Genomic DNA, 25,430 nt, shown 5'->3' on the forward strand with positions numbered 1-25,430 from the left:
ATAGGGGTAAACAGGATCTTGGACTATTCCATTAGTCCGAGTTACATCAGTGGTTCGAAGGTATAAGGCCATTGTATTATTCAATACAGATTCATATCATACCACACCTGCTGTGACCCGGGGCCTCGGTTTTCCAGTCTCATCCGAAGTACAGCCCCATTCTGTCGCCTCTTGCGACAAGCATGGGGCGCTGGGGACCTATTCTAAGTCGGATAAACCACGGGATCCAATAGCTGGAAGTACTCCATCACATCTTATCATACAACACAGTACGACACACTTTGATGATTAAACAAATAAAAGAAATTTAAAATAAACCACTTTATTTAAAAAACAATAACAGAGAGTGGCTTGTATTTTGTAAAAGATATCACAGAAGATAGACATGCTGCTGTTCACAGGAAACGTTGAGTTTCATCACGTGCAATGATTCCATGAAAGGTGAATATAACGAACAGTGATCAATCTCATAACTCCTAAAATCAATACAAAATAGATAGCTGGGCAAACACGGACCACTGGACACACCAGGGGTGGGATCAGGTGCCTAGGAGGAGTAAGCATCCCTTGTCGACCGGTCACACCTGCCGTGAGCCCTATAACCCGATCTGGTAATCGGAGTTATCCGTAGTCAAAATCAGTGTGCCAAGAACAGCCTAACAATCGGTGTGAAACACGTCAGACAGCATTTGACCCAATGATGAGTTGTATTGACGAACTAGATCGTTATAACGACCATAGAATTTCCGAAATGCTTTCATATATTGTTCATATAATGTTGTGGCTTTTAGTTGATTTTGATGAGGCTGTTTAATTTCACACCTCTTTTCCAGAAATGTAAATTTTTCAGCACAGATCGGTGGAGGGAAAAGCAAGAAGTCTTCAAACATTCGAATTATAGATGTACAAACAGATATATACCCCAGGGTTGTAGAACACTTCAATATCCCCCAAAACTTTTGAAAACTTAAATACCCTCCCTCACACACATACATTGTACTGTATAGAAAAATTTTATTTATACAAAAATAAAATTTTAATACATGATACAAAAACTGTAGAAAACTTTAATACCCCCTCCCCGCAGAAACTGTAGAAAACTTTAATAATCCATCGTGCATCATTTTCCGTTTGCTATTTTTTACGTACTGCCTAACTGTCTTAAATGCAGAGTTAAAATTGGACAACTTTGTATTTATAGAAGACAGGAGGTACATTAAACTAGAACTTGAGTATTGTTCAGATTTTTGACTGCTACTAAAATTAGGATTTAAATATTCCTATTATCTACAGACACTTATCAAGACATCAAGTTTAAAAGTAAATATAACAATAAAAGAAGTTCCCATTTTGTCTAATCTTTGTATATCCAACAGAATGTGTCTGTGGTAAACTTCAGAATAAACAGTCTTCTTTTTACAATGACTATGACTAATCTACGGACGGATCAAAAAACAATAATTACACAATCATCAAAAGTCATATATCACATTAATATCCTTGATGTAAATGGGAATAACACAACAAAATAAATCCAAATAACAAAGTACAAAGACAAAAAATATGCAAATTTCAAACAAGTAATAATAAATATAGTAACTGCATTATTATAATCTCCAAGAGAAAATTCAGGAGAATATCCAACTTCAAAGCCAGCATCGAAATTTGTGAAATGCAGTTTAAGTTCATAGGTTTACTGACGATTATCAATTTCAAAATCAATTTCAAAATCCATCTACAGCCACCATCTTTGTACATTATGTGGTTGTTGGTGTTGCCTAATTGCATTTGTATGAAATATGAAAAGTGCTGGATGTCAAACATTTTAAAAAAATTTAGTAAGTGTTTAATCACAGTAATTTAAGCTTTTATATGATAACAATTACAAGAAAACCCATCAAAAATGTTTGCCAATACATTATAAAATCGAAATATAACGTTTCATCATTGAGCATCGCATTTCCATCCAAACGACATTAAGACATGCCCGGATTATAATACGTCTACCCGCCACAACCTCCTCCACAACCGCCCCCGCACCCTCCGCCGCCGCAACCACCGCCCCCACAACCTCCGCCGCCGCAACCTCCACCCCCGCAACCGCCGCCCCCACAACCCCCGCCCCCGCAACCTCCTCCAAAATGACCACTTCCAAAACTTCCGTGGGAATGAAACGATCCCCAGCTTCCATATCCCCATCCATGATACCGTGGACCATGTCCCCAGCCGTACCCCATGCCCCAGCCCAGAGCTCCTCCCATCAGCAGACCTAAAACATCAAACATAACATGGATTAGGAGGTGAAAATAAGAGGCCTATGGGCCATAATGCTCACATAAGTAACTGTTTTTCAACTGTTTACCATTAAACTAATCTTGTCACAGGGAATAAGAAAATGTGTGATTTAGGGGTAAGGGATGTCAATGCTTCTCAAGATACTTGGAATTCTTGAAACGAGATGTGTTTGTGAAATGATGTGCACTCGATGGCAACAAATAAACAATAAACAAATGGTACAAAAAGAAAGGTCTACCCTATCTATCATTCATCATTCTAGAGTTGTAAGAGTTGTAAGCAAGGTTAAACTTTTGATTTGGGTCAAACTCCAGGCACAAGACCAAAGATTATATCTTCAAATGAAAGGTTTGTCATACGAAATATTAAAACCTCTCCTTAGCCCTTTCTCTACCGGCACTTTTTTAAGATTTTTGAAGATTAAAAGATAATATTCTTAAATCGATTTAAATCTATATTTTGTCATGATATCCCATGACTTCAAAGAGGTCTACCGGGTTAAGTGTCTTACATGAAAGGTGAAGGTAACGAACTGCGATCAATCTCATAACTCCTATAAGCAATACAAAATGGAGAGTTGGGCAAACACGAATCTCTGGATATACCACAGGTGGGAGCAAGTGCCTAGGAGAAGTAAGCATCCTCTGTCGACCTGTCACACCCGCCGTGAGCCCTATATCTTGATCAGGTAAGCGGACTTCTCCGCAGTCAAAATCAGTGTGCCAAGAACGGCCTAACAATCGGTATGAAACACCAGACACCAATTGCCCTAATGATAGATTGTATTGGCAAACTAGATCGTTATAACGACCATAGAATTTGCGAAATGCTGACTTTAAACGAGACTGTTGGAACCCCTGCACCGTCAACTTGTTTGTCAGTAGCCTGCCTGGATTTAAAAACTGACCATACGCAGAACAAGCTCTTGCGTATCGAATCAGTTGAGAGATATAAACACCATATGCAGGTGATAATGGAATATTGTTACACACTGTACATAAATATGGGAAGTTGACGATGGAGAAGCTGAAATCATCCCGTTTGTCATAAAGTTGAGTTATTAGTTTGCCGTTAATATCTACTTTCAATAAAATATCTAAGTCTGAAGCAGAAGTGGACGACTCTGCCGTGTCAGTGATTTCGAGTTCACTGGGATATATCAAATCGACATAAGAATGAAAATCATTATTGTTAATAGATAAGACGTCGTCAATATATCTAAATGACGAATTGAAGGCCACATCAAGATATCTTTCTTCTCATGTAGAAGTTTTTTAATAAATTTTGCTTCATAGGAATATAAAAATAGGTCAGCTTACAACGGAACACAATTCGTACCCATGGGGATTCTAAGAGACTGTTGGAAGACCTGCTCACCATAGACCACAAAGATATTGTCAATGGGGAACTCCAGCATATTTTCATATCAACTTCAGAGTACTTGTGTGTGGAATCAGTGTGGCGTTTAACAAAGTAAGTTTTTGGATGACTGATCACTAGATAGGAATATTTCCGTTTTCCATTTTCTTTAAGAAGCAACTATATATGATGTCTGATAAGTCTAGTCTTTAATTCATCATGAGTAATGGCCATGTAAAGTGTTGAAAAGTCATACGTTTTGATGTTGTTGATTTGAGAAAAGTTTTGCGATTTCAAGTTTACTAAAAGTTCTTTAGAATTTTTTAGAATCCGCATTTGATTTACACCCCTTCTAGCATATGTAGTCGCACAGTACGTATTACTATCTAAGGAGACTCAAGTTTGCTATATCGGGGAATATTTTAAATACACCCATACTATTTTAGCTCAAGTGAGCTTAACATATGGCCAAGGATTTGCATGTGGTGTGCAAAATATTTTTAGGCTTTGAGTCATATCTCAACAATGCCTTCGTCAATTTCTTTTGAAATTGCATCAGGGCATTCCTGGTCCAGGGGCTATTAGATAGAGAAATTTCATAGGGGTCGCTATTAAACAAGGGGAGAAAATTAGATCAATGAAAGAAAATATAAAAGTTATTAAAAGCATTTTCTCAAGATCCAATGGTCAGATTTTAACCAAACTCGCAGAATTATAGGATACTTATATGATGTACATATAGATTGCCAAATTATTCAAGGCATTACCCCAGGGCAAAGGGTGTGGTATTGAGGTGGGTTCAAAGTTAAGAAAAAATTTTAAAAAACAGAATTTTCACAGATTTTACCATTATTCAATAACTATTGGGCCAATTGAAACTTGATATGTTTTGCCTTTGATAATCAGTCACCTACAAGTTATTTTGACCAACTTACAAGGTCTACTGATCTTGACAGTTCTTTCCCGAAAAATTATATTTTCTTTATTTGGGGGCAAGTGTAAACGTTGGGGATGGCAACGGTTAATCGGTTAAACCGATTAATCGGTCGGAAATTCGTATTCGTTTACAAATTTCATAACTGGTTAGTCAATGCTTTTTTACAGCATTTGTAATATAATTTTTTTTTCAGAAAGGATACTAAATAATGTCTTTAAATCTGCAAGACTAATAGCTAACTATCAAGACAAAGTCGCTATCAAAACAAATCCCCGTAATTAAGTCCTTATCACTAGAATACTAGTACCCTCGTATCAAAAATTCTGCCTGTGTTTGTTCCAATTCATGCTTAAAAAACAATGAATTTTCAACTGAGCAATGTTATTATAAATCGCTTCGAAACTTGGCAATTCATTCAGCAAAATTGCCACCAAAAAAAAATGCAATGTACTAAGAGAGAGAGAGAGAGAGAGAGAGAGAGAGAGAGAGAGAGAGAGAGAGAGAACAAAGTTGTTGAATGTCAGTTATGTTCGACAGAATTCACATACTACAGGGCTGTGACTAAATTCCACATAAATTAGAGGAAAATTGGTCAAAAACGGAGGAGGAAAACACCTCACCCTATCTGGAAAAATATAATTTTCTGTCACTTTAGATCAAACCCAGAGTGTTTCAGTTTTTCGAAAATTGAGCCAATCAGACGATTTCCTCTGAAAAGAGGAAAAATCACACCCCTGATTCTATGTCAAATATGCTGTCTCATCTAAAATCTCAGCATACGACAGAAACTGTAGGCACACCGGAAAAGAGACCACCATAACGTCCTTCATGACAGGCTCTCCCTGTATGAGAAGACCCTCCAGTATACAGTTGGAGAACATCAGTTTTACCATAGCAAAGACAATTCTGTTCAAATCTGACTCCAATAACTTGCTAATCAAACGTTATCTTTAAGTTTAAGTTTTCTTCAACATTGATATAAGAATAAAGAATTCCAATTATGATAATTGAACATTGTTTCTTTGTAATTTAGTTCGTATGAATATGACTTGAATAATTTTCAAGAAAATTACAACAACAAAAGCATTTTTGCTCAATTAATCGGCTGAAAAAATTTACGACTAACCGGTTATGAAATTTTGACCGAGTGCCATCTTAATTCTTAAAATTAATTCAGGCTTATGCTCGGCACTTACGGCCTTTGAGCAGGGAGGGATCTTATCATGCCACACCTGCTGTATCACCTTTTATGACAAGCAAGGGGTACTGAGGATCTATTTTAACCCCACAAGAATTTAAATGAGGGAAAAGAGGTCAACTGAGAGTGTCAATCATAATCTTTGACCATGAATCATATTTGGCACCAACATCTTAATGATATTACACCAACATTACAATAATTCACTTGTAAATTAAAGAAATCTGCTTTAAACAAAACCTTTCCTGGTATATTTAACCTAGTATGTAAACAAAGACAATGTTTATGTAACAAGGAATTGTGACTCTGTATCTCTCTTGTCAATCTAATTAAAATTAGATCCTTTGATCCGCTGATGTATATCCCTACACAAGCGATATATATGAGCGAATCAAAGGATCTAATTTTAATTAGATTGTTCTCTTGTACCTTGACAATTTACTGACCATCAGAAATACCTTAGTTAAGCATTCTAAACTATCAAAAATGGAGAGAAAAAAGTTTTGAAAAGTTTCAGCTCATATCATGTCCACACCCCTTTAAAGTATTTACCCTTGATATCATGAATCCTGGGATAGCTAGGTTTTTTCTTGGTTCCATCAAGTTCGAGATATTGAGGTTTGACTGTAAATGTAAAAGTCCCTTACCTGTAGCAAAACCATCACCAGAGCTGGTGTTATGTTGTGGCACATGGTGGTGCTGGTTGACCACCACCGTCGTGTGACCTGGCTGTTGCTGTTGCTGGACAGGATACCCATTAGGTTGGGGGTTGTACATGGGCTGGGCAGGTGGATAACCATTCTGTACATGGCCATTCACCACATGAGGCTGGAAGCCTGGGGGTGGGGGCTGACCTTGGGGTGGAGCCTGACCTTGGACGGGTTGTCCATTTTGTTGTGGCTGGGGTGGTGGTGGTAACTGTAAAAAATTGTAAATTCAGAGATAAGTACATGTATGTGAATCATAAACTTACAAACGAGCTAGTACGTAAATCATGAACTCACAGACGAGTAAATCAATCATAAACTCACTGATGAGTATAAAAATCATACACTCACCAACAAGTAAATAAATCATAAACTCACAAATGAGTATGTAATTCATAAACTCACAGATGAGTATGCATAATCATAAACTCAGAGATGGGAATGTCAATCATAAACTCAAGTACATAAGTCATAAAATCACATTCAAATATGTAATATCATAAACTCACCCATGAGTACATAAACTCAAAGACAAGTACATTAATCATGAACTCACAAATGAGTATGTGAATCATAAACTCTAAGACAAGAATAATGGTAAAACTGATGGATGCATCTAACCAATGAACAACTGACTCAGGCAAAGATCAACAACTGTTGAAATATTGTTGAAATGAAGGTTTCTTTTATATTGTGGAATCATTAGAATTCGTGGAATTCGTGGGTACTCCTCACCCACAAATTTACATCCCAACGAATAAAGACAACTAGTATACAAGAATCTTACAAATATATGAATCCACGAAATTACGTCCCCACGAACCTGTAAAAATTCAGCAATCCACGAAAATTGGTCCCATGAATTTAAATGATTCTACAATATATATATATATATATATATATATATATATATATATATATATATAAGGTATATGTTGAATGACATTAACCTTTACAAAATGACCTTGACTAACCTTTGTCTGAAAACCACTTCCCTATTACTATTTGTGTGATATATGACCAATACCTATTCAAAAACTATTAACATAACACCATATATAAGTTCTGAGTTATCTTGACCTTTCCAAAATGACCTTCAGAAACTTTAGGCCAATAGATCAATAACTGTTGAAATATTTTTGAAATGAAATGAAATATTTTTTTATACATAAGGTATACATTCTGAGTGACCTTGACCTTTACAAAATGACATTGAGTGACCTTTGTCTTAAAACCATTTGCCTATTACTTATTTGTGTGCTATGTGATCAATACCTGTTCAAAAACTGTTGAAATAAAGAACTTTTTACATATATTTAGTACATATTCTGAGCGACATTGACCTTTCGAAAATAGCCATGGTCCAAAAGTCCCTGTCTCAAGGAATATTTATGATCAATCATGACCAATTTCTGATGAAAGGTTTAGGAGGTGGAAACTTTTATATCAAAAACTGTTGAAATAAGGTTTGAGTGACCTTGACCTTTTTAAAATGACCTTGAAAGCCTTTAGTACAAAAGACCATGTCTCAAGGAACATTTGTTATCGACTATATCAATTTTTTATGAAATGTTGCCTTACCCACTGAGCAATCCAGGCCAATATCCATGGTCCACATAATGCAAACCAGTTACAAAAGTTTCTTACATTGTGCCTTACAAGAAACAGCAACTAAGTAAATTTATAAAAAAAATTCTTGTGTCTTTTTACAAGCACATCTGAGATTTCATTTCTAATGAAATTGACCCACAAGTATTTAGTGATCAAACAAGATAATTCTCTGAAAGTTTTCTGTAGATTTTAATCTGATTCATTGGAGATCGAGGCAGGTGCCTGTACATATGTAGATGCACTGGGTAGATGGCCCAAATCAAGAGGACATGATCAATCTGCAAATTAACTTCATTCAACCATCAAGACATACTGTAGGTTACTTTTTTGTGATGGAGCAAAATGTCTTGAACACTATTCCCCAAAAAGTAGCCATTTTGCCAAATTTGATCTTAACTTTGATTAATGAACTTGACCTTATCAGTCACATATCTTTGTCTTAAATCTAGTTTGCCAAGTATCAAGTCTCATAGAGTATGACCAATGTAAAATTTGTAGACAAACATTAAGCGAAAGTTTGGGTCAATAAGTTCCCATCTTGAATCCATAAATTGTAATCAAATGTAGCAAGAAAATCAATATGATTAAAATCAGTTCCTTAAAAAAAAAAAACGAGGAGAAGGTCAAGGAGCTGATTTAATCAGATTGCAAGAAAATAGTAATATTCTTTGTTTGAAATGCTTTGGGGTTACTCATTCATTTAATTCACTGATCAAATTCTAATGTTAAATATAGGGAAGCCAGTTTGGGGTTATATTGATAATAAATCAATATACATGTATGCACCCAGGGGTGCATGAGCCGAGTTGCATGGGATACATTGTAAATTCAGGGATAATGTGGCATAGTTATAATTGTGAATATTCAGATTTAAAGTTATCATGCAGATCCAGATATTTCTAAAATTTTCAATCTTTTTTCAGGACTGTGACCTTGACCTTTTTTCTCCAAAATCAAAAGGGGTCTTCCTAACCTTTTCGAGTTACTGTCCAGAAACCATATTTGTCTGAAGTTTTTAATCTATTTTCGGTCACTGTGACCTTTGACCTTTTTTCTCAAATATCAATAGGGGCCTTGCTTTGCTGGTATCCAACAATATATCCAAGTTTCATTTGATTCAAATTAAAAAATTTCAAGTTATCCTTCTGAAACTAAATTTTTTTGGAATTTTAAATTTATTTTCGGTCACTGTGACCTTGACCTTTGACCTATTTTCTCCAAAATCAATAGGGGTCTTCCTTATTTGGTACATAACAATATCTTTAAGTATCATTTGATTCAGATTTAAACTTTCTGATTTATCATCCGAAAACCAAATTTTTCTGAAATTTTCATTCTATTTTCGGTCACTATGACCTTGACCTTTGACCAGTTTTCTCCAAAATTAATAGGGGTCTTCCTTACCTGGTACCCAACAATATATCATAGTTTCATTTGATTAGATTGTAAACTTTTCAAGTTATCATCCGGAAACCAATTCTTGATGCCTGCCCGCCCACATCACCAAACCAATAGCCGAGTTCAACTTCGTTGCAACTCGGCTAAAAAAACAACAAAATTCGTTCATCACTTACCACAGCTCCTAGTGCCTGCATCCACTGCCTGAAAAATAAAGAGAGCAACTGACTAAACATATGAAGGATCAAGGGGAGAGAGAGAGGGGGAGGATAGAAAGAGAGCAGAGAGAGAGAGAGCAGAGAGAGAGAGAGAGCAGAAAGAGAGAAAGGGGGACAGAAAGAGAGCAAAGAGAGAGAGAGAGGGCAGAGAGAGGGGGCAGAAAGAGAGAGAGGGGGGGGGGACAGAAAGAGAGCAAAGAGAGGGACAGAAAGAGAGAGAGAGATAGAGCAGTGAAAGAGCAGAGAGAGAGAAAGAGAAAGAGAGCAGAGAAAGAGATCAGAGAGACAGAGAGAGAGCAGAGAAAAAGGACAGAAAGAGAAAACCTTAGAGAGAGGTGGTTCTGACCTTTCAACAAATGATAAAGATATGATATACATTATATGTATTCCTCCATTTAAAACAATTTTAATCACCACTGATGGTTGTGTTCCATTAATCTGCAAAGTTCCTGAATTTTTGTACTAAAATCTGGGTAAAATTTTTATAAAAAATTATTTCCTTCATTATTTACTCATGTGGGGTAGGGAAATTCCACCTGTGGAACAAAATTCAATGTCTGGGAATCGGCAAATCCTCATCCTTAGCTAGACTATGAATTTTGTCCCCTCATTGGAATTTCCCTATCCCACACTTGTACTAATGAAGGATTCTATAAGTTTCTAGGATCCACTTTTGACAAACATTTAATGCAATGTTAATCAGTTAATTAGTTTTACATTCATTGTAATATGTAATGATCCAATCTGATTAATATTTGCCTTTTTACTGCAGCTATCCAAAACAGATTCAGTTTTAAATTCAATATGAAAAAGTATTGGGAAAAAATGCACAAGGCTCATCTTTTAAGTTTATCTATAAAAAACATTTCAAGAATGCTTATATCCTGAAGAATATTATATACAGAAATAGTCCATATCTGAAGCTAGGCCATTTTTCATGGTTCGTGGGTCAAGTTCTTTCATTTACCAATGTAAAATTGTCAAAATGATTAAACTTTCAAACCTACTTGATTAATAAGCAAGAAAGAACATATCCATTGCTGTGTGTCGTACAATGTACAAGTTGTGTGTTTAGATTACATCCACACATGGGTTATCCTGGTGTGCCAATACGACACTTTTAGTTATTTCTTTATTCAATAATGTTTAAAAGTATCTATAGGTTAACCAATACATCAAAATATAAACAATAAAATGTCTTTCTTTGTTGTTTCATCAGGTGATGAAGGTAGCAATCATTGCAGAAAAAAATTCATAACCTGCTTACATGGGTTATGCATTTTTTTCTGCAATGCTAGCTCCCATAATCATCCAATAAAACAACAAAGAAAGCATTTTATTGTTTGAATAATCCTATCTAATCTATCTAACAACAATGTGAAACTTGACTACTTACTGCATTTCATCGTCCCCTCTGTATAAAATCCAGTTGATCTTCATGTCCTTACGGTGCGTCCCCCTTGCATAGTTAAAGGGGTAAGCCATCATACGATTAATGCTCTGGCCCGCGGGAATTTCTGGTCTCTTGGGAACATTTAGACAATTCTGTCCAATAGCAATCAGTGGAGCTATGTCCTACAAGAAACAGATCGTAAGACATCGAAAGTCAGAATGACCTTGACATTACTGAAATCATCCACTAATCAAATCTCTACTAAATACTCAAAAATCTCCCCCTAATCATATCTCTCCCAAACACTCAAAATTCCTCTCTAATCAGATCTCTCCCTAACTTCAATTGAATCAAGTCACAAGATCCACCTTCCATGAAAATTTTAACGAAACACACATGCTACATTTTTACCACCATCTTCAGACTTTGCTAATTGAGGTATAATAAGAAATTGCTGACAATCTTACCTTTAGCTTCACAGAACCCAGCTCTTCACTGCCGCTTCCATGCCAAATAAATGTACTGTCCTGATACAGCCTAAATAAGTAAGTCTTCCAGTTTCCACCTGCATATTTATAGATAGTCAATACAACATAAAATCAGAGAGTCTCCACGAGATTTTGGAGGAGAATAGTTCAAATAACAACCAGGGCTTTTTCCACCTCTTGCTAGATTTATTAATAAAGTGCACCGCCACGGCACATGATACGCCCGTCACATATTGTTAACAGTATAGATTGTACCCATTAAAACATTTTTTTTTATATCACCTTAATTAAATGTCACAGTGACCTTAAAGTAGGATGCGACACACCTTCTACCTAAGATGCATTAGTTGACCAATTTTGGTGATTCTAGGTCTAATAGTTTTCAAGTTATGAGCCGGACAAGTTTTTGCCATATATGGCCATATCTTCTTAATGAAAAGTCAGTGACCTGGTTTTAATGTGTGACACACCTTCTACCCAAGATGTATCTACAGACAAAGTTTGATGATTCTAGGCCTTGTAGTATTTAAGTTACGGGTCGGACACGAAAAAGCTAACAGATGGACGGACAGACGAATATCTTCTTAATGAAAAGTCACAGTGACCTGGTTTTAATGTGCGACACACCTTCTACCCAAGATGTATCTTCAGACAAAGTTTGATGATTCTAGGCCTTGTAGTATTTAAGTTACGGGTCGGACAAGAAAAAGCTAACAGACGGACGGACAGACGGATATCTTCTTAATGAAAAGTCACAGTGACCTGGTTTTAATGTGCGACACACCTTCTACCCAAGATGTATCTACAGACAAAGTTTGATGATTCTAGGCCTTGTAGTATTTAAGTTACAGGTCGGACACGAAAAAGCTAACAGATGGACGGACAGACGGATATCTTCTTAATGAAAAGTCACAGTGACCTGGTTTTAATGTGCGACACACCTTCTACCCAAGATGTATCTACAGACAAAGTTTGATGATTTTAGGCCTTGTAGTATTTAAGTTACGGGTCGGACACGAAAAAGCTAACAGACGGACGGACATGAACGCCATACCATAATACGTCCCGTTTTAAGACGGGCGTATGATAAAAAGTGTAATTTACAGAGTGCTTCCCCTTGTTAGATTTTATCAAGAACTAGCGTATATTACAGAGTGCCTCCCCTTGTTAGATTTATTAAGAACTAGTGTATGTTACAAAGTGATTCCCCTTGTTAGATTTATTAGGGACTACTGCATGTTACAGAGTGCCTCCCCTTGTTAGATTTATTAAGAACTAGTGTGTGTTACAGAGTGCTTCCCCTTGTTAGATTTATAAGAATTTTTAAACTGGTATTTATATAACAAAACATAAATATCTATTTATTTCAGGAGGTAAGTTAATCTTACCTTGTGAAGCAGAATATAGAATATAGCCTTCTTTTTGGACAGGGCAATTTGGTGGTGGTCGATGTGCTGTAAAATCAATATCAATTAACAAACATCAGCACTCAATCAACTACACAGCAGAACATCACAGTAAAATATGCACAAATGATCATAGCTCTCTATAAGTATTTAGAAATATCTTCAAATGAATTTAAAATATTTTCAATTAATTAGAAAAATCTTTAATTCATTTGGAGATGTCTAATATTCTCTCGGATTTTTAATTATACCCGCACTTTCTAAAAAAAGTTTGGGTATAATTTGTCAGTACCCTGGTCCGTCCATCTGTCACACTTTCTTCTTTCTCAAACTCCTCTCTTAAGTAATAACCAATTAATCTTTTGGAATATGATAGATGATGTACTGTAGATGTGCAATAAGGTTTGGGAACTTTCAATTATAGCCCGGCAACCAAATTGAGGTAAAAAATGTTTTTCTACAAAAAACCTGGTTCCCAGAACTCCTCTTATATTTTATGCAGTCACCAAATCATCCTTTGGAAGGTAATTGGTGGTGTCCTATAGATGTGCAATAAGGTTTCAGAATTTTGATTTCCACCCAGGGGCCAATTGGGGGTTGAAAAATGATTTTTTTAAAAAGAAAAACATGGTTCCCAGAACTACTCTTACATTCTTTGCAGTAGCCAAATCATCTTTTGAGAGATGATTGATGGTGTCCTTTAGATGTGCAATAAATTTTCAGAATTGACGTTTTCCCCTTCAGAGACAGATGGGGTGGGGAAACGACAAACAAAAACCTGGTGCTCATTGTACTGTGTCATGTGCAACAAGAATATAATTTGCTTTCAGGGTTGGAATCTCAATCATTTTAAAGATATTTGAACAATAAGAAAATTATTGGGGTTGGCCCATCAGAATATTCAATACAACTTGTCAATGATATGTGCATAAAAATATATATAGTTTAGTGGCCATCACCTCAATTGTTTTTAAAAATATATTTCAACAATTATGAATTGTTTGGGATGTTTGGGATGACCCCAGGACACTTGTCCAACAGAATACTCGATGCATCTTGACATATGCAGCAAGACTATATACATGTATATGACATAGAGTATATCAAATCTCAAGCATTTGCATGCAGGCATTACTGTCTAGTTGAATTATTGTTTTCTTCAATGACAACTTACAAAGAACTTCTAATTAGAAATGAAGATACCTCCTTCACTGCCTAATCTGAAAGATCACCAGTCATTTGTGTAAGTGTTAATTTAGTTTGTAATTGAATTATAAGCATTAAATAAATAAATTATCCCGTCCATGAAGAAACAAATGCAAAAACCGAATCGCAAACCTTTTTTATGAAAGTCGAATTTGGCTTTCATAAAGTTTGCAATTTGGTTTCCACACTCACCTCTCCAGTTGAAGGTCTCCTTTGGTCATGGCTGACCATGGATATTGACCCTCCGTTCACTATCAGATGGTGTGGACGAATGTAAGCCTGGGCATTACTGACCTCTCCATGAACAAATCCATTCACATATTCAATCCTACAGTGCTTAGTGTTTGACTGGTGTTCGCTTTTATGGAATAAAAGTGTTAGTGCACACTCTAATCAAGTTAACTTGCACTCTTTGATTGGAGGAAGGATATCTTTAATGAATTGGAGATTCTACTGACCATGCTCTGTATGGAATGAAATTGTATTTAATTGTGTTTAAAAAGAATTTTCATTCCTGAGTTGAGCGTAAAAAAAAAACGCATCAAAATCGGCACAGAAATAACAGAGTTGTCTATCGTATAATGTGGCGATTTTTACCTGATTTCAAAATGCAATCAAGCAAAAATGGAAACGATCGAAAACGAGGCTTATATTTACTTATGATTTTTATTACAGGGGTACAGATTGACATTAGACACATTCTTTAAGTACTTCATTCATACACCCAGACCCAAGGGAAGTCATTCGTGTAATATTCTGCTGTACTTCAAATTACATACACTGTATATCCCCTACCAGACCCGAGGGAAGTCGTTCATGTAATATTCTGCTGGAATAATCTTATGTCAACAGTTCATGCATTTAATCATTGCAAAAATTCAAAAATAATATTTATTTTATGCATTATTCGGTAAATCATATGGAACTCACACACAATATTATGAATATATTTTTCAGAATATTTTATTATTCACTCTATTCATTTCATGAATCTAAGCTTCAATAATTGCAATTATCATGAATATTCACTCGAATTTTGTTTTCTTCCAAATTTACTGATGTGAAGTCAAAATAAATGGAGAAATGTTGTAGTCTATCGAATTATAAAGTGTATTAATCACTATCAAAATATTAACTGTAATAGCCAGATGTCTCACTGCTTCAAGAAACTCTGCATTAAAAGGTAAATCTAATAAATTGAATAAGATGAAGCATTACAGTAAAATCACATCGACAGAGTGTAGGAAAAATTTGTTGGGGGGAAGGAAATATATAGTGAAAAACACATGTGCAAGAAAATACTGTATATGTATTGGTTTGTAGATTATAATTCTGAGTTCTCTACCATTGTAATACCAGTAAAGCCTCTTTAATTTGTTAACAAATTCAACATCATCCAACTTTCAAGTTACCTTTAAAGTTTTGCTCTAATAACTTGCAGATTTAAGATTCTCAATACATGCACACGGATGTCACAAACTGCTAAACACAGACACATACATATACAGTGAAACTTCTCTAAACCGGCCGGCTCTCGGACCGGAAAAAATGGCCGGTTTAGAGGGATGGCCGGTATACTGCGAATTTAGCAATTATAGACGTTTTATCTCAATATTCACAAAGTAGGTACTGTTCACTTTGATCTGGTGATCTATGATCAATTATCGGTGGATATTAGATTAGTCCGCTTGTACCTAAAGGTAATTATGAATTACAAGAAATATTCTCGCTGAAATCATCTAATTTCAAACTGAAAATTTATAACAGGATACATAAAGAAAACACAAAGGCCTATTACACTGTACATGTATTGGAATTCCTCTTACCTATAAAACTCTGTTTACATTCATTGCTTATGTCATTAACAATTTGTTTTGACGTTTTTCAAAATTACAGTAGTAAATATGAAATTGTTATTTGAATATTTCTTTGGAATTTTAAATCTATGGAAACCAAGAAAATTAATCTATCCTTTAATACTTATCATTAACGGTCATGGGTTTCTTCTTTATTAACTACCCCTTATATCCATACAATAATATGGTATGGTGTAACAATATGGCGTTTGATTCTGTATTTATTCCATATGTTCCTAACGGTTTTTTACATTTTGTATGGAATTTAGAAGGGTCTCTTGGATTAGCTAAGTGTCAATACTTATCATTTCCATTAGTGGAACTCTTCAAATTAAAGGCGCGTAAAGTCGTGCTACCGGGACAACATACGTAAACATTACTTAGGCATACGTAATATAAATTATGGTATCGAATACATTTTATAACCGACTGCAAACCACAACACTGATTAAAATTCTAAAGGCAAATTTAGGAATTGATTATTCTTACAAGAAAACAAACGAACTTATTAAACTATGTGAAGGATCTGCCAAATCTAACCGATATAAAGCATCAATCGCAAGAAGAACTGTGAAGGGAAAAACCAAAATGCACATCCGACACAATAACTTTTCTTGTAATTAATGGGATTCATATGTTATTAGAATTATTCTGTCAGGCTATGAAGACATTCCATTTTATCATACAATTTGGACAGGTTCATATGGGCATGGACTTTGTAATCATTCATTTACCTCTCTCTCTCTCTCTCTCTCTCTCTCTCTCTCTCTCTCTCTCTCTCATTCTTCAATATTTTAGAATAAGTTATATATTTGCCAAACTGCATTTTTTAAGACGTTTATAACACTAATTAACACAACAAATGCGTTTCCAAACTATATCTAAGCTATTTTGAAAATTACAAAATATTGATTGACTGCCTTAGGACAGAGAACATCGTTGTTTGGAATTTTTAAATTAGGCGTAGTAGAGTTTAAAAAAACATGTAACATCCTTGATAAACTAGTGTTAGAATATTTAAAAATGCAGTTTGACCAATGACTATTCTATTTAAAGATACACAATGTACTTTAACTTTAAAAAAAAAGGGGGGGGGGTGCTATGAACGTTTCGTTTATGTCCCAGTAATCTCGCACTTACTCGCGAGACGTGTGCATTTTCTTACCAATGACGCACAAGTCATCAAAGCGCGATAACTCTAATGAGTTGGTAATGAGAAGTATTAACACCCTTGACAGCACAGGTTAAAGAGGCCACTAGTGTTTTCCACACCTCCGGTTGATAATTTCCCACCTGGCCAGTTGGTCAGTCAATTTACACACCTGGACAATCTTGGTCAACTTCTGGCCAAAATTTTCTTGTCTTTAAAAAGTGGCTGGTATATTAAGGGTAAATTATACACATGTTTGTTAACGAATGTACTTTAAAAAGTGGCCGATGTCCGGTTTTCAGGGGTGGCCGGTTTTGTAAGACTTTCTTTGTAAGGAAATGTTAAGGTTTCTGCCGGGACTTTGAAAATCAGCCGATATTCAGGGAGAACCGGTTTTCTGAGGGGCCGGTTTGGAGAAGTTTCACTGTATATTGTAATCATAAGCACTTGCTACAGGCTAGTTTTAAAGCAACAGTCCAACATACAGATGAGATAGGCTATAAAATTTACTACCCAAAGGCAAGTCCCTAGTAATCTATTCTCTATAGAGAAGTAGATAGGCATTTCTCACATTATCACCAGTGTGAGATAGACTTTACCCATGTGAGACAGCCATGTGAGATTTTTCTGTCTCGCACTGCTGCGATGTCATTTGATTGTGACGTCCTATATTTTCTATGATTTATGTTACACGGTGAAGATTTACGTTACACGGTGAAGCAAAAATATTTTGCATTGTTATCTTTAAATTTTAATGTATATAGCTTTCTGTTGGACAACCTTGGGTTTTTTAGTTTACACTTACAGTGTAAACCATTTTCGGGTATGCTCTTTCTGCCTATCTAATTAGTTTTTGCATCGAAGTTCAAATGAGGATTTTGATAATTTAGAATTTTCTCAAAGCTCCTAAATTTATGCACTAAACTGTAGGTAAAATGTGAGAAAAATAATCCTTCATTATTTAATCGTGTGGGATAGGGAAATTCCACCTCTGGAACAAGATTCGCTGTCTAGGACTCGGCAAAGCTTCGTCCTAGACTGCGAATCTTGTCCCTTCGGTGGAATTTCCCTATCCCAAAGTCGTACTAATGAAGGATTCTATTAATCCTACCTATCCCCTTCTCTAAGAAGAATATATATAATCCTCCTGTTGTCCTTGTTTTACCCCATTCATTCAATTCTTTGGTAGCGAACTGCTTTCATACCAAGTTTTCATTAAAACGGATTTTGTGAGATATAAAATCATGCCTGTTTTCTGAATTACCAATACAAGGAAGACTCCATTAGGTCTAATACTATAAAACTGATTATGAAATAGGACCACATCTTTACCGATTTATGATTTCGCAATTCAATTTCTCTCTCTCTCTAGTCTAACTCTAAGAAAGGTTGTCCTTCAATATCACAAAAGCCTTACGTATAACTGAGGCACTAGATGCGCATCCCATCCCCTCGTTTTAAATTCCTCTTTAGATTATATAATTTTCACTTTAATGAAGTCCTTTACTTGGCATCAGGGTGCTTGGGAACTTATAAACAATTTAGGATTTAACTAATGAACGAAACGAAGCAAGAGCACGCTAATAAACGAAATGTGGATAATGCAATCCAATCCCCCGAAATGTAATAAGATATGAATAGTTACACATCAAATTTCTGCGTAGAACTTGAAATTTAACCTATATGCGATATATCGAATATCGTATCAAAATTTCAATTTAATTTCTTGATTCACCAAACATGTTGGCATACAATCATGTTTTAAACATTATAATTATGAGATATATGTGACAGCTTTGATTTTTATTGCATTCTTTTTCACTCAATATAATTCATAGCCCTTTTAAAAATATTAAATTACTTTTACCTTCATTCCATTTAAGTTTACTGCATTTCGCTATAATTATAAGTCTTAGTTCACCCTATTTGGTAAACACATGCTTTACACATGTATTAGCAACCACCACCCATTTTTTAAAAATTACCCAAAACAATAAAAATCAGGTGTAATTACCAATTTTGAGTATGCTGATTTCAAATCTGGATTCCTTTTACTCCAATTTGTTATAGAAAATGAGGTATAGTGTCTTAAACACCCCTACCGTCAAGTTGCCTAAAACGGAAAATGTTTCATTTCGCATCAAAAAGTGACCCAACTTTATTTCTTGAAACACCATTACCCAAAACAATAAAAAGCAGGTGTAATTACCAATTTTGAGTATGCTGAATCCAATTCTGAATTCCTTTTACTCCACTTCCTTACAGAAAATGAGGTATGGTGTCTTAAACACCCCTACCGTCAGGTTGTCAAAAATTGAAAATGTTCCATTTCACATTAAAAAGTGACCTGAAAGTTATTTCTTGAAATAAGGCATACAACAGAAAAGGAAAACAATTAATACTGAATTGTTCCATGAACATTCTTAGTTGTTTTGGAAAGAATATATCTCACCTCTGGACTTCACAGATACAGGAAAGGAAGAGGAATACGGAGCGGATCAACGATCTTCAATTTAATCAAATTGGGCCATAGCCTAATGAACTGATGAACAGGAGCAAAAGTAAAATTAATAGGAAAACTGATTTATTAAACATCAGCAAGTCTTTTCCGAGAACTTCTGGTAGAGCTGTCGGGGGGGGGGGGGGGGGGGCTGAGTTGCATCATTATCAGAATTTACCGAAACAGTGGACTCTCTGGCCAGCCTGGGGGCTGAGCTAGTTTCATCAGAACTGACAGAAGCCGAACTCTCTGGCCAGTCGGGGGGCTGAGTTGTATCAGAATCTATTATTTATTTATTTTTATTTTTTCAAAATTGTTATATACATGCGTATATATATTTTCTTTGATAAAGACAATTTGTTAGTTTCTTAGATTTACTTAAAATGATTTAGGCATTGTTTAAATGTTTTTGATTAATTGTTAGAAATCTATAATTGAAATTTAATTGTTTTATTTGATCATTAGAAAGAACATTGCTGCACCTGTTTGTAATTTCTCAAACTTGACATCTTTCTCCCCGTCCCACCGTATCGATGCTATTCGCTTGTAATTGTTATCAGATTTATGGTCAGATCTAAGACTGGTGTTTCTTTGAATTTGTTATGCTTACTCAAAATGTTTCCTGTCCTGTAAATTAATGTCATTGAGCTTTCCCCTAATTTTAGTACCGTTTTAAATTTGTTTCATTGGTTCATTTAATGAAAAGTGGGAGGAGTTGTCAAAGATGAGACGTGCGTGAGTTTGTCTGTTATTCACTTTTTACTTTTACTTTTTACTTTCGACTCTTACAAATTTTTGTGTTAAAATGCAGTGTTTAATTTTGTACTTTTTGGACTTGAATAAATTCTAAACTTTAATAAGGAATTATTATTTACAAAACAACGAAAACACTACAAAATTCAGAAATTTAACTGCATGATCAGATTTTTTTGGAACACTAATAATTTATGTCACTTTATTGCGATGACTCTTCAAGTACAAACCATGATACTATAAAAAAAAAATGAAATGAAATGATAGATAAATAAATAAATAAAATATTTGTAAGTTACTTTATTTATCTGTAAGTAAGTCACTAATTAAGTGTAACTGGTGGCAGTGCAACTTGCAAGTGAAAATTGCATCATCTGTAGCTTATGACCCCTTTTGCCTTGCCTTGTGATTAATATTGTTGAAAATTTGGCAAATAGCATTTTTAACCCCCCAGTCCATACCCCACTTTTCTTTAAACGTTAAAAATCCAGCTAATTCAGTGAGGAAGAAATGTCACTACCATATTTCGAATTTCCTCTAGACTATATCAAATTAAATACCGCACTGCTATCAGTCACAGATTGACACTGGTAGGGGTATGGGGACCTGGTCTGTGAGTGTGATGGAAAAGATTCTGATGAAAATAAAGATTCACTCATCATTCAGAAATGTATAAACATTGTACTATTGTATACCACCGGTACGTTGTGAGTACGTTAATAATGGGAGTTATCTTTCCTTGGATATCTAAATCAATCAAATACTATATGAACACGGGCAATTATCGTCCATGTTTGACCTCAGTATAATTTATTTATGCATAAAATGTATTAATACGTCACTCTTTGTTGCGTATTTCACCGTTAAGTAAATGTTTACATATACTCGCTCTGCTTAATCGCTTCAATCTCAAAGGGATTTTCTGGAATGTGCCTAATCACGTGAGATACGCAAAATATAGCTATTTTAGATCCGAACGATCAACTTCGCATCATTCGTAGGCTCTAGGTTTATCCATACTAGCCCGTAAAAAATAGGGTGGAACCTCGTCCCAATTTTCCTGTAGAAATAAAAATAGAACATGACGCGCCACCTAGCGAGCGTGGTTGTTGCTCATGTATGTTGTTTTGAAATCACCCATTTTAGCCATGTTTCCTAAAGTATGTTTGTTTTTGTACTTTCTATTGGCTAAGGTTATTTTGTTAGCAAATCAAAATCTGTCTTATAAATTTACATGGTCACTTTCACTGGTCATAGGTACTATAAAAGCCCATTCAGTGGTAAATTCAGATCACTTTGACAAGGGACAAAGAACCTAAAGGTTCTCTCTCTCTCTCTCTCTCTCTCTCTCTCTCTGGTCTCTCTCTTTTTTCTGAATAAGGCTTCAATAATCTGAGCACTTTTCACTATCTACTCACTGTTTTGGATCCCTTTACTCTCCTCCCTCTTATTTTTTGAGACTCATTTACACTTATATTTCATAGTAAGTTTCAAACTATTTATCTAAGTTACATTTTTGATATTTACATTTACAGCTTCAAATTTATTTAACTAGTTCTTTTTAATATTTATTTGTTGTCTGTTATCATTTACATTTTGGGCCAAAATACAGCAATGAATTCTTTAAATCAATAAATTTATAAAACTTAACCTTTGTCTTTATTGAGGTGTTGAACATAATCAAGAAATCCAAATAATAAACCTGGGATAACTGGACCAGATACATTTAATCTGGTTCCCGTTACATATATAATGGTAATCATGCAGGGGCGGATCCAGGTATTGTGGTTACGGGGGGGGGGGGGGGGCACTTTATGCGGCAGGGGGTCTGAAGCTCCTAGATTTTACAGATTTTATAGGGCTTGAAATATGTTTCCTATTTAGTCATTTGTACTATTTTCTATCATTTCTGATAAGGTGAAATTAATAGAATGACGCAAATCCTAAGAGTTTTTGGAAAAAATTAAGTTCTCCCAATAAAGTAATTCAAGAAATCAAAAGATTTTGTCATTTATTTCTCCGGGAGTGGAAGAAATCATTGCTCCTTTTATCGTTTAGTACATTTTTCTAAACAAAATACCACGATTTACCTTAAATTTGAAAAATTATGGGGGGGGGGCATTAAATACGCCAATGGTAATAACATATTATGATGATTGAATTGCATATATTGCTTTAACATCAGTAATATAATTATAGCACTTTACTTTTCTTGTGCAATTCAAAACATTCAAGTAAAAATTCACATAATATTCACATACAAAATATTATTCTAGTTTTAATGCTGAAAAACAATTTATTCCTAAATGCATTAAATATATGAGCAGTTTTTCCCTCACTGAAGTTGTCTCGTAAGTAGATTTTATAGTATAGGAGAGGAGAAAATCTTAGGCTGGACCGGAAATTGAACCCCTGACCCATGCATTACTAGTCAGATGTCGTAACCACTGAGCTATCCAGGCCGATATCCACGGTTCGTATCGCCCTGACTACTACAGTACCTATGTATCTTCATACAGCCCCCCCCCCTACCCCCCCCCCCTCCACTTTCCTACAATTTTTATATTTAAGGTAAATCTTGGTCTCTTGTTTAGAAAAATGTAAACGATAAAAGAAGCAATAATTTCTTCCACTCTCGGAGAAATAAATGACAAAACTTTTTGATTTATTGAATTAATTTTATATTGGGAAAACTTGCATTTTTTCCAAAAACCCTTAAAATTTGCGTCATTTTATTGATTTCGCCTTATCAAAAATGGCAGAAAATAGTAAAAAGGACTACATAGGAGACATATTTCAAGCCCTATAAAATCTGTAAGATCCAGGAGCTTGTCCCCAGGGCCCCACAAGGTTTCACCCTGGACCCACTGGGGGCCTCAAGGCAGCCCCCAGACCCCACACTTCAAAAATTTACGCCCCCCCCCCCCACTAACCACAATTCCTTGATCCGCACCTGGTCTAGTTCCCCAGTTCCGAATCACTTTGGAACTGACAAGAAAATAACTTGACATAAACGTCAAAGGTATCAGGCCGCAGAAGATATGAAGGAAATCATTCTATTTTTCGTTACTTTTTATTTTTAGAACGGACTACATGTACGCTGACAATTGATTTTGTACATCCTTTCACAGTGGCGGATCCAGAGGGGGGCTGAAACCCCTCCCCTTTCGTCAGAAAAGTTTGCTAAAAAAAAAAAACATAACGCATTTTGAGGGTGGAACCCCCTTTGAAAACCAAAATTAATAGTAGAACCCCTCTCTCCCCTTCAAAAGTTACTGGATCCACCCCTGCTTCAGGATGAAAAGTTAATTGTGAAGTTGAATACGGGTCAGATATTTAGTATACTTGCGCATTTCTGATATAACTTTTCAAATTTTCAGATGGCTTATTTAATTCGTATGTTAACTTTATAATAATGACTATAATATTTTATTGTGTACTGTGTATTACTTATACATTGTAATAATCAATGATAAATGGTGGTGGAATGTTTCTTTAATAAAATGAGTAGCCGATACAGAACGTCTGCTCTGCCCTTCATTTATACCGGTTGAATATACTAGGGTACTCCAACCTGTGGAGCACACTGGTCTAGAGATCGGCTAGCCCTTGAAGTCTGGATTATATTCCGAATGTCAATTAAAAAAAGAAGAAGTCAAGTGTAAATTGAGTCCAGTTCCACTTGTCAAGAATTGTACGGTCTGTTAAAGTTTGAAGGAGTCATTCCCCATTGCCTAAATTCTCTCACAGCCATAACTCGTCGAAATGGCACACAGAGATCCGTGTCAAGCCTTGTGCCATAGCTGATTTACTATACTTCTTCAGTCATCAGTTTATATATACAAAATTCAAAACCAGTTATGGGACAAATATTTGATATGATAAGTGCTGGAGAATCCGAACTATAGATTGTTTTGTTCATGGAAAGATTGACATCATTCTATAGTCTTTCCAAAATTTCGTTTTCATCGTCCAACAAAGGATTGATATGATAGAAGAATGAATTTTGCCTAATTTGAGTCCTACAAAATGGAATTTCCTTGTTTTACATCCTGTCGAGAACTCTTCACTCATAGTGAGACGTTACCAGCTGTAGTGAGACGTTACTAGCCTAGCTGTAGTGAGTCGTTACCAGCTGTAGTGAGACGTTACCAGCTGTAGTGAGACGTTACCAGCTGTAGTGAGACGTTACCAGCTGTAGTGAGACGTTACCAGCTGTAGTGAGACGTCACCAGCTGTAGTGAGACGTTACCAGCTGTAGTGAGACGTTACCAGCTGTAGTGAGACGTCACCAGCTGTAGTGAGACGTTACCAGCTGTAGTGAGACGTTACCAGCTGTAGTGAGACGTTACCAGCTGTAGTGAGACGTTACCAGCTGTAGTGAGACGTTACCAGCTGTAATGAGAGACGTTACCAGCTGTAGTGAGACGTTACCAGCTGTAGTGAGACGTTACCAGCTGTAGTGAGACGTTACCAGCTGTAGGTTAAGCAAGACAGGCCGTACATTTCTGACGGTATTTAAAATGATTTGAAAAATAAAAGAACAAATAGAATAACATATTTGAATATATAAAATTTCATTGAATCAGAGTGAATCTGAAGCAGTACACCCGTCAAATCAGCGGAAAATGTCGATTCGTGAATTACTGACATCCTGACAGTAGTTCCTATACGTAATCTCCGATGTGTATTGACCTCAGAGGTCACCAGCTCGGAAAAATGCAGAGGACAGCTAGAAGCAAGTGTTACGCAAGTATAAGATTTGTTTTAAAAAATTAAAGGTCCAGTGTTGCGGCAGGCGTTGGCACATTACAGAATCGTCGCTGGGCGGCCCTGGGTGTTAAACACAGGTTTTGTGGTACTTCACTACAGCTGGTACTAGCTAGCGTCTCATGCAATACGAGTGAAAAATTCTCGACGGGACTTAAAACGAACAAACTTTGTTAACACTTTTG

General features: G+C 35.6%; 1 protein-coding gene across 1 annotated transcript; it reads right to left on the bottom strand.

Annotated features, from left to right (window-relative positions):
* Positions 1–302: 302 nt before the first annotated feature.
* LOC125649496 (uncharacterized) lies at positions 303–18,772 on the bottom strand. Its single transcript, XM_056165799.1, has 7 exons — positions 18,640–18,772; positions 12,993–13,058; positions 11,584–11,681; positions 11,120–11,298; positions 9,682–9,709; positions 6,437–6,707; positions 303–2,269 (listed from the first exon to the last, which is right to left on the bottom strand). Exons 1-7 carry the CDS (start codon positions 18,668–18,670, stop codon positions 2,004–2,006), a joined length of 939 nt encoding a protein of 312 aa, XP_056021774.1. The 5' UTR covers positions 18,671–18,772; the 3' UTR covers positions 303–2,003.
* Positions 18,773–25,430: the final 6,658 nt, after the last annotated feature.

Source organism: Ostrea edulis, chromosome 5, assembly GCF_947568905.1.
Source record: "Ostrea edulis chromosome 5, xbOstEdul1.1, whole genome shotgun sequence".
In the NCBI taxonomy this organism is placed as follows: Eukaryota; Metazoa; Mollusca; class Bivalvia; order Ostreida; family Ostreidae; genus Ostrea; species Ostrea edulis.

Bases quoted from the DNA above. Each gene is read 5' to 3' on its own strand.
- LOC125649496 (XM_056165799.1), bottom strand. From the start codon at position 18,670: ATGGGATGCGCATCTAGTGCCTCAGTTATAC. The intron at 11,682-12,992 runs GTAAGATTAACT...ATAAATATGCAG, and splicing joins TCTATATTCTGCTTCACAAG to GTGGAAACTGGAAGACTTAC. The intron at 6,708-9,681 runs GTAAGTGATGAA...AATTTTTTACAG, and splicing joins TGCAGGCACTAGGAGCTGTG to TTACCACCACCACCCCAGCC.